This window comes from Calidris pugnax, unplaced genomic scaffold (genome assembly GCF_001431845.1).
Source record: "Calidris pugnax isolate Ruff unplaced genomic scaffold, ASM143184v1 scaffold27, whole genome shotgun sequence".
Classification (NCBI taxonomy): domain Eukaryota; kingdom Metazoa; phylum Chordata; class Aves; order Charadriiformes; family Scolopacidae; genus Calidris; species Calidris pugnax.
The window spans coordinates 6,866,989-6,880,706 of record NW_015090893.1 but is presented as its reverse complement, the minus strand read 5'-3'; the positions used below and the strand labels follow the sequence as shown (position 1 = coordinate 6,880,706).

Genomic DNA, 13,718 nt, shown 5'->3' with positions numbered 1-13,718 from the left:
CCGACTTTCAAACACCTCATGTCAAAGCAAGAAAAGTGGTACCAAAACAATTCCAAGCAGCCGCTCTGAGAACAGCTGCCAAGAAGGCATTTCACTGATGCTTCTTCCCCTTCTGCCAATACGTGTTGTCAGATGCATTACCTAGACAGTAGAAATCATATGTAAGGTCATAACATCGTATTTTAGATACCAGTTCTTAGAAACATACCAGTTTTCATAGGAGGCATTGCTTGTAAAGCATCCTTATTCAGATAGGGCCATCCTCGGGGCCCAGGAAAACATCCTAGCCAGAAGAATGAGCTATGTTTTTTCTTCCACCTTCCAGGTAACAGAGGGAGACCGCTCTGACTCAGAAGAGAAGTTTCCAAACGTGCACCGGTATCTCTGAAGCCCGGCAGACTTTTGCCTCCCTGTACTCCCAGATTATCTATAGAAATGTTTATTAGCACACAATGTTCTCCAGCTAAAGTCTAACATCTTCTCAGGACAGATCCTTCTGGCAAAGGGAGTATGCATAGTGACCGCAGAGCGCGGCCTTGATCCAGCTCACCGCTCCGTGGGGACAGAGAGCGCACAGTGCAAGTATTAAGATCTTGAAGAAACGGTTTTCAAAATGAAAGACCTTTTCAAACAGTAAAAATATGAATTGTGAGCAGAAACTCTGCTACATGCATAGAAACTGTCTAAAAAGCTAACATACAAACAACATTTACACAATAGGCATCTGGCAGCATTTTCAGACATTTTTTTTAATTTATTCTGACATGCTATAAAGGAATAAATTACACTGTTAAAGAATTACCAGCAATAAAAGTATTTCTTTCTTTCAGCTGGGCTAGAATAGGAGTGAGAAGGAAGACAGCCTGGGGCAGTAACCAATGTGAACTCTGCATGGTGCGAGGCTGTCCCCTAGAACAAGAGTAAATCTGGTCATATCCACTTCACAAGAACTTGAAAGAAAATGCCTTGGTTTAAAACCATCCAAATACTCCATTCAAATTTCTCTCAAAACTAGCAATCACAAGTCAGTCCAGCCGATGCATGACATGGCAACGCTCGGAGGCTGCCAGTACCGGGTCTGCAAAAGATGCCATTTCGCTTTAAAAAAAAAAATCCAATCTTAGTATAGAGGGCTGGTCTCAAACAACAAGTTATAAAAATGCAAGACTGCCCCTTCCCCCTCAAGGAAAAAATACAAAATTTATTTAAAAACAAAATGAGGAAGAGTTACAACACTAAATCTAAAATGATTTAGAAAGAAATATGACTTCTTTTGCTTAACAAATGGCCTTAAAACTTGGTTTAAAAACAGGGTGATGCAGATTTCTTAAACTGAATTAACAAGGCAAATTAAAAAAAAAAATCTCATTTCCTTACAGAAACAGTTTTTAGTTTTTAATGAACTTGTAAACAAAAAAGCTCCCGCTTCAAAATAAAAACAAAATCCCAGATCATATAGATGTTTACAGTGATTACATTTATCTAAGCAACTTACATACAGGTTCAGTTGTAAGATGTTAACTAAATTTTGTGACAAATATGCTGTTTTTCCTTTTATACCAAGAACATTATAGAGTTAATGCAGAGTCCTAAAGATTATCTAGTAGTCGCTAAGTTTCTCTTAAGTCTTCACTTTAGATGCTGTTATTTCTAGCACAGGTAAGCAGGCAGAGTCTTTCATACGCTTAAAAACTGGAATCTTTGGTTACTACCATGTCAGCTGGCTTGGTATGTTGCACATAGAAGCCAACAACTTTAAGAATGTTTTAAGTGTACAACTTTCAAAACCCAGGGAGGAATAACCAGAAAAGAGTGCACAATTGTGAGCATTTACAATTATCACAACTGTTGCCGAAGACTGTTCATGCCATTCTTCCAAAACAATGAGATCTCATAAGCAGTGTAGTTCAAAGTAAAAAGGTAACAAAAATTGGCATATGCACAATTTTCTCCACTTGTGTGTCAACCATTAGTTAACTTTTCCACTTGAAAAAAATGCAATAGAAAACTGGACACCATGTTTCACTATCTCAGTAATATTCACAATTACAGCTGCTACAACTCAAAGTGCAGCATCATTGACACTGCCCAGAGCCAGTTTATACTGATATTAAGTTCTTTACACCAAGTAAATGGTTGCCCACAGCCACTGGCAAGTGTACGTATGAACTAAAATTTCTAGGATTTGGGGAGTGACAAGTCCTGCTCCGATCTGCTCTGCTTTGTCCCATCCTCGCCATGCTCAGAAACCTGCAAGATAAACACAAGGGCAACTTACTGATACGGGATGACAATGAGAAACAGCCTTCACAGTAGGAGAATTAAATAGCAGTTATGGTCATTCAAAAGGGAAAATGCTGCTCCGTCTCAGAACTGCAGAGTTCCTGGTGTCCCTTTCCAAAGTTAACCAGCACTTGCCACCAGGCTTGAGCTCCAGCACACACCTCTCACTCACACCTACTGCTGCGCCGGAGAACAGGCTTATGCACCAGCTGGCTGTCACATTCCTTAAATAGGAATTCAGACCAACAGTTTGAAAACAAGATGTGTTATTGCCACTAGGAAGCAGGATGTAATTTCATAGGATTGTTTTCTACTTGTCTGCAATGTCTCGTGTTTATATCCTTGAATGTCAAACTGTCATCTGATTGCAGTGGTGCTCTTCAGAGACGCAGTACAGCAGTGTCACACAGAAAAGGAACAGGAATAACTTACCTTACAGTAACTGGTGCTCACTACGTGCTCACACGTACGATGCTCTGGGCAACCAGAACAGAAGCGAGAACCTTTGAGGGTAACTAGGAACCCAGCATACCTTCTGTCCTTGGAAGGACAAGAGAAACCACATTTGACAGAGGAGGTGGGGAGTCAAGAACAATTATTTCAAAGTTCCAGGCTCCAAATGACAAGTTCAAGACATTATGGAAAAGGGAGAGTAAAAGAATACATAGAGAGATCTCAAAGAACCAGTTACTGCAAGCTAAGCCAGTCTTCATGTGACTGCTTATACACTCATTTCTGGTGACTCAGGTAGTGGCACTGTGCTTTAAAGAGGTAACAAGAGTCTCAACCAAAGACTACTTTGCCAAGCAAGTTTCCGTTCTGGATGCCCTCCAAACAGCATGGTATTCTGTCGATGCATGAATTCATTTGAGCAACAGCTGAGCTTTTGCAACAGAAATCTCTTCAGAGTGAAATACAGAGAAAGCTGACCTCAGCTATAGCTTGTGCTGTCATCCAGAGAGAAGCAAGTGCAAACAAGTCTTCAACGTAGCCTGACATTCAAACAAAAACGTATCTGGATAGTACCCAGAACACAGCTTTAACCCTTCCAGATTAGGCCACAGGTAAGAAGATTCAATAGCTTTGTTTGAACCCAGTCTTAATGCACTGAAGGACAATTCTCTTTACCTAGCACTAGCAATTCTAAAAAAAACAAATCCTGCGCCAAAATTAAGACAGTCTTTCCCACTTGAGTGCAAGTTCCCAGAGAAACCCCAGTGACTCCTTAGTTCCACTGACATGAAGTCATTCATAATCCTTACTTGATGCATACAAACAAAAGATACACTTTTTCCATTTAGCATGTTCAGCAGCGAACATTGATTCATTATTTGAACCACTTTCTCCATCAAAGCTGCCCAAACTAAGTCAACAAAGGAGGAGTGTTCTCCCAGTGTGGAAAGAAACAGATCAAGTAATTTCTTTAGAAGCGTGGGTGTTTCAAATGAGAATGTAATCCTGAACCTGAGGAAGAAGAGTATGCTAACAAAACTTACACTGCCATTTGTTACAACACCTCAAATCCAAGGTATTATGAGCAAGAGAATGCCCAACTCTGCAGAGCAATAGGGAACTGGATTCAACCCACAACATCCCTTGCAAGTCCTACTAAGACTACCTAGAAGCGTTCCCAAAGCCAGCCCAACTACAGCTGTCAAATGAGATGCTCAGATGTTCACGTAGCACACAAGACTTTGCCAGTATGAAGAACACGCTGAAGACTTTTTGCCGGCATCTCTCTTAACATCTTCACCATAGACAGGGCCAGCTCAAGTCTGCACCTTCATCACTCCTTGTCCCTCCAGAGTGTAACCCAAAACTTTGATAATCTCTATGCTACGTGAGGGATACTCAAATTGCTTTGTTATTACTATAGCTGCATATCTTATCAATGGGGGAAAAGTAACTGTTCAGTCATACTCTAAGAAGCTATTCAACTTGAGAAGTGTTCAAACTTTTTCTCTACTAAGTAGCTGCAGAGACAAGCAGTGAAAAGTTTCTGGCTGCCAACTGGCTACTTCTGAAGTAGTGAACTAGTAGCCTGTTCTGAGAAATGCTGCCACAACCATAGGTGTTCAGCGAATGCTAATGGGATTGCTGACAGGCTCACAGACCATGACACTGAAGTGAGTTAAAAACGTCTCTCCCAAGTTGAACTGATAGATTTTATCCTGAAGACTGACCACGTGAGTCAGTTTTATGACTGAGGGAAGCTGACTGTAAGCATTGTTACAGATCACACCTGAACAACTGCTGCACTGTCAAGAGACTGAAGGCTAAAGTTCCCAGAGTCAGCAGAGAAGCTCTGTCTGTTGAAACAGTTCACCTCTCCCAAGTTCAAAAACAGCTGATCTTGTTGTTACAAAAGACACTGCACAGAGTTCCAGAGAGGGACAGGAAAAAGAAAAAAAAAAAAGAGAAAAAAGGCCATTGACAGAACAGGCTATCCTGGAATCACACAGAACATTCAGCCTGAACAACCTAGAGGACTCAGTGAGATGGTTTAATATGGAGCCAAGTTAAGGCAGCCAGGAATATCCACAAATGAGCACACTGTCCAAATAATCTGGATCATCTAAATCTCTGGACATTATTTGAAAGAATATTTCACACACCCCCGTCCCACTCCCAAGATGCACATCTTCAAAGTACTTCACTTTATACAGTATAATGCAAGATTTTAACCAATAAATCCATCTGTAAATTGCTATTTGCAGTACTCTCATTAAATTGGATACAGTTACGAGAGCAGTACAATTTGATGCCATGAAGCCTTTCAAGACACTTTAGCACAGGCTTTGCTACAGCAACTACATGAAAATTTAACTGAACTCCAGAAAAAATAAAACAGGCATTTCATTGATCTTCAGTGTGACAGCAACATAAGCCACGCAGCCTCCTGCTTGAGCTCAGCTGGTTCAGAAAATTTTCTTTAACAGGCAACATTTCTCACAAAAAGGCATGTAATATTTTAGAAATCTGGAATCTTTACTGTGATGAAGAGACTAAGCTATTTTAGAAAGCTGGGGAAGTCTTCAGACGTTTGAAAAGTGCTACTTTAACACTGTGCTGACATTACAGCTTGAGCGATCCAAAGGTCACAAGTCTTTTCTTCATGATGCAGGCAGGGAAGGAGGGAGTCACTCCCCCAGAAGGCTGTTACTCCATGCAAAAGCCAATGAAATTCTGCTAGAAAAAGAACAACCTCTCCATAGCTACAGGAATGGGCCTCGTTACTAGAGGACAGTGCGATGAGGATGGTCATCAAGAAGCAGAAATGGTCTGTAAGATTCAACTGCAAGACAGCCTCTCCGTTACTCACACTTGTCAGTCAGCTGCAGCTTCACACTCTGTCACTAAATCATCACTAGAAAGTGCAGACAGTTAATCATTACCATGACCTTTTCTTCTCTTATGGTATAGCGCTTGGTTAGAGACAACCTGAGCCAGGAGCGGCACATTAAATCTACTTCACCAGCAAAATAACATTTCTAGTGCATACAACTTGATTTTCAGGGCAGTGTCTGTTTACAGACCATCACCTGTTGTAAGAGCTTCACTTTAAACACACACTGTTGAGAAGAATCCACATTTTTGTTCAAATTATTTCCTCCTGCTCTAACAGCCAACCTCTCCACACCCTGACACCAGGCTGGGTTCAGTAATGAGTTCTGAACTCCACTCAGAGCTTCCGTATTTCAGGAAGCAATCTAAGCCCAGGCACTTAATCACCGACTCTGCTACGTACTGGTATTACAGCTGAAGGAACTGGTTTACAGCCTTCAGTGTTGTTACACCCATCGGCTCCAGCCAAACAAGTTGGACTCTTTGTGCCACAAATGATCTGACATTTAATGGTATCCTATGGAAATTTTTTTTTTCTTCAAGAAATCATTTCAGATTTAGTCTTGGAAGACCAGCAGGTATTTCACTTCTTCCAGAAAAATGAAGAATTGTTATATTTTTAGATAGCTATTTCTACGAAAGCCACCTGGTAATGTTTAAATGCTGCTATAATATGTGAAAAAAATATGTTTTGATAAGTTTACTGTAAACACTTCTGCATTTCTTTGACTCCCAAGTCTGCCATGTTAACTTTATATACAGTTTTATAGATATTAAAATGATAGTCAAGACAAAAAAATGTACTGAAGAGTAGCAAGCAGCAGTAATACCTCAATATGTTACCTCAGCAGCAGTAACTTAAATCAACTTCTCTACTCTCACCTCGTTAGCTCCAATTTTATCCACAGCTCAACTCGGGGCATCAGTTTTATTACAAGACTGGCTGCAATAGTCACTAGCTGTAGCAGCTTCATTCTAGCTACTTACCAGACTAACACTGGCAGATTTACACCACAAAATTTTTAAAAAAGCTTCATGAATGTGTAAAAAAAAATAATTGTATGTGCTTTTTCAGAACTCAGTTTTCAGTTTTTAAAGTTACATTTTGAACATTTCACAACATTTCCCTTTGAAACCATAACCTAAGAAACATTAAAAACAGTAAAGAAACCTGAAGCCCCACCCCAGAGCATCCACATACTCCAGAAAATTGTGACTTGGCAGTCCACAGCAGTTCAGGGTTACTCTGGGATTTAGGCAACACATTTTGAGCTCACTGGTCCTCTCCTTTAACTCTGGACCAGATGTCTCAATGGAAACCCACTGGAGGAAGCCAGATCATTCACAATTTTCCGTTACCAATGTTTGAGGCATACAGAACAGAAGCAAACCCACAGCACTGTACCAGCTGGAACAGAGTAGAACCCAAAGTCTCTAGATCCTTGCCTAGTTAATGAGAATTATCCCTTAAGAAGTGTTAGGTCTAGGATTTTGGATTGTATAATATATTTATACATATATAAATATATGTATCATATATGTATATATATAAAGAAAAATAAATAAAAATGTCACATTCCCAACACCAAGTCAGTTTCTTGTTTTTGGAAAGTGGTTAATGCGGGAGCAAAAGATGCAGTGGTTAAAATGACCCAACATCCCCAGAAGAAATGATATGAAGAACAAGGACATTTTGGTATAAAGTTAGTAGTCAAATTCTCCAAGGACGTCTCTTGTTTTTGCTTTTTAAATTAATAGCCAAATATATTTTTTAAACCACCTCCTTGATCTAACACTTAAATTGCCGACATTGTCCAAATTAGTGTAATTTTTTTTCCTGTAACGTCACTTGGTTCTTGGCTACTAACCTTTCATGTTACTCTTGGATTTGTCAGTTTGCTTGCCTGTGGGGGTTTGGGCCTGCTGCCCCTGCCCACTGGAAGAGGCTGCCTGCTGTGCTGCTTTCTGCTTTAACATTGTCCAGTCGAATGTGTAGTCATATTGGTGGTTCAAGGTCCTAGAAAAGAGTGAAATACTTTACTGTAACACATCATAGCTTCCATATTGCTAATACCAAGCCTTTGCTGAAAACCCAGAACTAGAGGTTAACTGTATTTGTGAGCTGCTTTAAGGATTGTGAATGGTATATAAATGCTAAGTATTACTAACTTAACAAGATTCTTGAAGAAAGCCCAGATACCATCAAGCAGCATTTTCTTCACTGTTTACTCAAAAGTCTGCATTTGTACAAGCAGCCCTCAGCATAACCCAGCTTACCCATTTGCCTGCACTGAGGCTCTCAGCCTTTTCTTTTTTTAATCTATACAGTTTTAAGGAAAGATTGCAGTTTTGTAGATCATTGAATAAAAATTGCTTTGGATTCCAGAAACCTGGAGGGAGACACTTGAGAGATCAGTCCCAGTTCTTCTTGAACAGATACTGTTCACTCCACGAGGCTGAGTTTATGTTCTGCTTTCTTCAACAAGCTCACTGAAACAGCACTATTCCCCTCCACTGAAATCCATCTCCTGGGCACCACTGCTAGTCCCATCACCAGTCTCCAAACAAAGAGCTTCAAATGTTTCTACCGAGGGGTCAATTTCTTAAGCTATGTGCAACGGAAATTGAAGCTAGAGGCTCGATCTTGTACTATTAGTGGTCAGATCACACAATTTAAAAAAGAAGAGAATCTTTCCCTTCATGTTCAATGTTGAACAGTATTTTTCAGGTCCTTTAAACAGTTTTTATACTTTGAAATGGAAAGACTGTCCCAGAATTCCCTACACCACACACACACAGAGCAGCCCTCTGCAGTGCAAGTCCCCCAGAGCAGTTACCAACTGGTAAAGCACCGACAAATTTCAGTACTTTTCCACTTTGAGACTGACCTGAAAAGAATACGGAATAATTGCCTCAGATACATGTAATCTGGTGCCTCTTCAAAGCGCAGGCCACGACAGTAGTTCAGATACATGGCAAATTCTGCAGGGAATCCCTGTAAATCAACAGTGTTAATCAAGCCACGGCTTGCAGCAAAAAGCTTCTAACAACCCTATTAGAAAGCTAAAAAGCTCTATTTCTGTCTATAACAGCAGAGAAAAAATGGCTGAAGACTTGTGTGAGTAGATTCCACTTTGCCTCTAGTTATTCATTTATTCTGTATTTCAGAAGATGGATTTGATTGGCAAGTTACCAAGTACACATTCCTTTCCCAGAATTGTTACCTGATGCATGTTTTGCAGTTGCAAGTACTCTGCTACCAAAACCTTCAATATACAACATAAAGCACTTCATTCATCCTAATTAAACCTAGTTCTTGTTAACTAGGTCTCTGAAATAAATAGTAATTCTTTCTTACAAGATTCCACTCAAGTTTCCTTGATAATCTACCTGAGCATACTAGAGGCAGTTATTAGGCGTGAAGACTTCTTTCAAAGATTCCTTCACGTATTTATGTTTAATGCTATACTAAATCTTAATTAAGTAAACAGCATATAGTGCTGTACGACAAGAAAGAAAGCATGGGGTGTAACAGTTCAACAGTTTGGAAGATGTTGTCAGACTGTAAGGGTATATAAATGTGCATGACTAGGAAGTGCAGTCCCTGGTGCTGCTGTTTCATGTGCAAAAGCTACCACGCGTTCAAGGACCTTTAACAAGCACATGGCTGCCACAGAGAAACCTTAAGACCCGAAGGACAGCATTGGAGAAATGTCATTCTGCAACACAGCTTTAACAATCACTTGACATCCAATTCCACTAAAGCCTCAATTTGAGATACAGACAATCTGAACAAATCTTGAAGAGGCAGAAACAAGTATATATGGGCAAGCTGTGCAGCTCTACCTTGGTTTTATTTACCCAAGAGGGCACATGTAGAACTTTCACTGTAGTAGTTGAAGAAAGGAACACGCCTCACCTAAGAGAGCTGGGGAGTTTGCACAGCCAACAGTTACCAAGAACTGGAATGATGGTGGCACGAACTACACCAGGAAACAGCAGCAAATGCCTGCCTTGTTACACACACTGAGAGTCGTGCTGGGTGGCCAAGCACAAGGCACCCATGACTGCCAGAGAAGTATTATTCAGCAGCAAATGCCATGTGAGCCTAATATATTGGCTCTAGTGTTTTTTTTAAAAAAAAAAAAAAGGGAAGAAAAGAACTTCCATTTCACAGTATGACATCATTTGGAAACTCTTACCTTACACAAAACCTCAACAGGAGTGGACATTTTCTTTTCACTAATCTTTTCATACTTTTGCTTCTTTGTTGCAGCCTGTGGAACATGTAGGTCACAATATAAGAGATATTGTGCAACACTGGATTAACAGCGACAGTAGCAAAAAAAATGACAGAAATCCTTTGGTCAACCATAAGTATTTTATGTGAAATCTCCAAGTCCCACACACTTATTGCAAACAGAATGAAGGTCAATCTGGTATTAAGATTTGGACACAGTTTAATACCATTTGTCGCAGTCTAATGCTTCCATCACATGGCACAGCTCGTGTAGTTCTAGCTGCTGCTTTTGTCCATTAAACAGACCAGACTTGCATTTCCATTTGCCAAAGTTCTATTAATTCCCACTCAGTACCCCATTCAAGGGCTGCCTTCGTGTTTCAGTCAGCAGCCATTACATTCATTTGCAGCTGAAGAGTTCTAGTGTTTCACAAGCTGCTTGTCTTTTTAGAAAACTTGCAGCTGCAACACCATTTGAGTTACACAACTCTCACATGGAGGAAGAAAAACAATTAAAACCAGGAGAACAAATCACCGAAGTCTACAGAACAGAAATAAGAAATATTTGCCATGCTTGTACTTGGCTACCATACATGGTAACACTTGAAATAAGTCTGTTGCAGCTATTGCTCAGTCATACCATAAACTGGACTGAGGATACCACTAAAGCTGAACTTGCTAGGCCAGAGATTATCTCCATGCTCTCTACAGTAATTCAAAAAGCCACTAAATGTTATTTTCTACTTCCCAAAGAGGACCTCAGCCTACAACAGGACAATAATAATTTGCAAAGATGACATAAGCTATTGTTTGGCATAAATTTTAAGACAGTCAAACAATATGCATTTTGCCTGCTGCAAGAGAAGCAGAAAGAACATTTCTTCTACATTCTATAAATATCATGGCTTAGGAAAAAACGCTTTGTGTAACTGAAGCTAAACATTCTACACAACCACCTATCCATACCTGCAGGCAGCAGCATGATTCCCAAAAAATAATAAAAAAAGGAAGGGTGAAAAAGAAAAAGCAACATAACCTACCTTTAATCCTTGCCAAGGCAGACTGGTTCTGTTAAAGTACATCAATACATAGCCTAGAGACTCCATGTCATCCCGACGACTGGATAGAGAGGAAGAACACAATGAATTACAATTTTTGACATTTCATACTTTATTCTAAATAGTGCAAGCATTCCAAAATTAAAAAAAAATAATTAAGGAATAAAACCTAAGCTTTGGTGCAAAGGAAGGTCTCTTTCTAATACAGCTAAGACATCTAGGCTTTCAGGATTCCACTGGCAGACATGTAACAAGTCTTCACAAGCAGGAAGATGATCCTATTCATTTTTGAAGCAAAGAATATTCAGTAGGCATTGTGCATGGCAAGTTTCCATCTGCAGTTACATTAGAATTATTTGGGAAACAAAAACTTTGGAAAATAAAATTTAAAACATTACATGTCTTTCCCATTTAATTAACTTGGATAAAAACTAAAGCTTTACCTGCAGGAACCACGGAATGCATTGTTAAGAGAGATACATGACATTAGCCTTAACTTCATTAAAGACGATTTTGCCCTGAACCTTCCCTTGGTCTGGGCCCAATGCTGAACACCTCGCCCCCAAAGGGTGCAACTCCTTTCTTTCCTCACTTCTGTCAAAAACCCCTGAATTGCCACCATGATTTTTAAGAGACAAGCAATATTTAGAAAGGTGCCTCTGCCTTCTTCCCACAAGAAGTCTGTTTCAAGACAGCTAGAGAACTCAAAAGTTACCTATCCATAGATAGGTAACTGTGAATTTGCACTCAGACTCTGATCTGAAAGGCTTCAAATGCTTCCTGTACTACATATGCTCTAGATCCACACTTTAGCCACACAAACACTATCATACTTTGCTGCACAGCTTTTGTGATTTCTAAGGCTAGCAGGTTACTGAAGTGGAAAAAGTGCTCCATGACTTTTTTCCTCTTGGCAAAGTTGCTTCTTCCCAGCTGTGGTAGAACCAGATTTTTCCTCTGACTGACCCTCTGCAGCTGATATCTATTTCACATGAGACAAGACAATGTATGTTCTTTTTCTCCTCCCAGCTCCCTCATGAAGAGAGCCCAACAGGTATTGCTGCTGCTTTGCCAACCATGCAGATCTGCAAAAGAGGTATTTAAGTGGTGGCAGGAAAGACTACACACATACACCACCTGCACACGGGAGTAAAAGGCTGAGAGCAGGACTGCAAACAGGACTGTACACATGGGTGAGGGTAAAACAGCTCCCTTGAAGTGAGAATAATCTGTAAGAACCTGGAGAGAGCTACCTCCAGATCTTGGTATCAGAGGAAAGAAGTTGTAGGTGATGCTTTATGTTACAGCCAATCCAAAATAACCACTAATTATCACCAGAATGACCTGTTTGTCACCCACTCAACTCATGTTCCAACCCCCTGACGCTTTGGGGAACCAGTTCAGGGATCTATCCCAGAGGAAAACCAGCTTGGCTCCCTAAGCCATTTCACCACAAGGACAGAAAAGCACTCGCTGTGTGAAGGGGTAAGGGAAGGGAAAACTGAGGTTCGCTCCTCTTGACAGCAGCTAGCTCTGAGGTCATCTCAGCTCTAACATGAAACCACAGCCAGAGACATAGGGATAAAAAAAAGAGACTAAGACCACAAGTTTCAACCTGAAAAACTTGCTAATTCTATTACAATCACAGATTTTAATCATCAACAGGATTCAGTGAATGGTATGGGGCCATGACATAAAGTGCCATTTTCTGAGAAGGCAGCGGTAAATTCAGAAGTAATGAAGGGATTAATGGTTTCCATCCCCATCCAGTTCACTGGTTTAACGTTTAATTTCAGGATTTTGTAGGAAACATTTGGTTCTGTAAGTCTGTAATGGATATATTATATTTGAGCATATACTGATGGAAGCCATTTTCAGGATTTGAAAAACAGGACAATCTCCATTATTAAAACAAGGAATGGGTAACATTGCAATCAGCTCCTTGAGAATAGCTGTCATTACACGTGGGAGAACGTTTTCTGTAACAGTTAAAATACAGCACTAACAGTTGAAATATTCTGCCAGAATCTTCAGGACTGGTTTCTCTTGATTACAGGAATATTTTACCTGTTTGCCTCACTGCTGGCTTGATCTAAACAGTTGAATAGCTTTTAGCATGCACCAAACTACATTTCTAATTATATTGGAATTCTCAGTACCAGCAGAGATAGTACAAGACCTACAACTAAATTCAAAAGCTGTAGTTCTTTGCAGTTCCCTCCTTGGACTGTAAGGTGCCCTCACAAGAATGGCTTGGGTTCTATGAGATGTACTTACTTCAGAAATGGCACCTGTCATTTACCCTGCTTGACCCACATGTCAAGTAGGCTTAAATAATGACAATGACAGACAACAAAATACACTTAAGGAACCTTAAGGAAATTAAAGCAAAGAGGAAACATGGAGCATTTGAAAGAAACAAATATTTCTAAGTTACATGTTCTGTTGAAGTTGACCACTAGAAATTCTATCATTCCCTTCTTGATTAAAAAGTCAGAGGCAGAGACATTCATGGAAGTTTTAACCATGTCTAAGAAACCTCAGCATCATGTGGTAAATCCATATTATTACACATATATTACAGTATCTAGGCATATAGACAAGGAAGGAAGTGATGCCTCTTTCTCATGAGTACCTAGTATACATTTTAGCAACACTGAACTGCTATCTCCACTGGACCACTGACTGCTAAGATACTGTAATAGCAACATGCTTTTGATCCAGATGATAAACATTTGTTGATTAAGCAAAGCTCAAATATATAAACATATATACACACAAGTGTACATACA

The 13,718-nt window shown here is 39.9% G+C and overlaps 1 protein-coding gene across 5 annotated transcripts in view; it reads right to left on the bottom strand.

The window, feature by feature from the left end:
- Positions 1 to 725: 725 nt before the first annotated feature.
- CSNK1A1 (casein kinase 1, alpha 1) overlaps positions 726 to 13,718 on the bottom strand; it is a 35,549-nt gene continuing 22,556 nt past the window's right edge. For 2 of the 5 annotated variants that reach the window (XM_014947932.1, XM_014947935.1), the window contains 5 exons: positions 10,909 to 10,987; positions 9,831 to 9,905; positions 8,517 to 8,623; positions 7,497 to 7,645; positions 726 to 2,250 (listed from right to left, as the gene is read on the bottom strand). In XM_014947932.1, coding sequence (XP_014803418.1) covers positions 2,243 to 2,250; positions 7,497 to 7,645; positions 8,517 to 8,623; positions 9,831 to 9,905; positions 10,909 to 10,987 — 418 coding nt within the window. In that variant the 3' untranslated portion in view covers positions 726 to 2,242. Of the gene's footprint in view, positions 2,251 to 7,491; positions 7,646 to 8,516; positions 8,624 to 9,830; positions 9,906 to 10,908; positions 10,988 to 13,718 lie in introns of those variants that run through there. The other 3 variants (XM_014947934.1, XM_014947936.1, XM_014947933.1) reach the window with 2 other exon arrangements.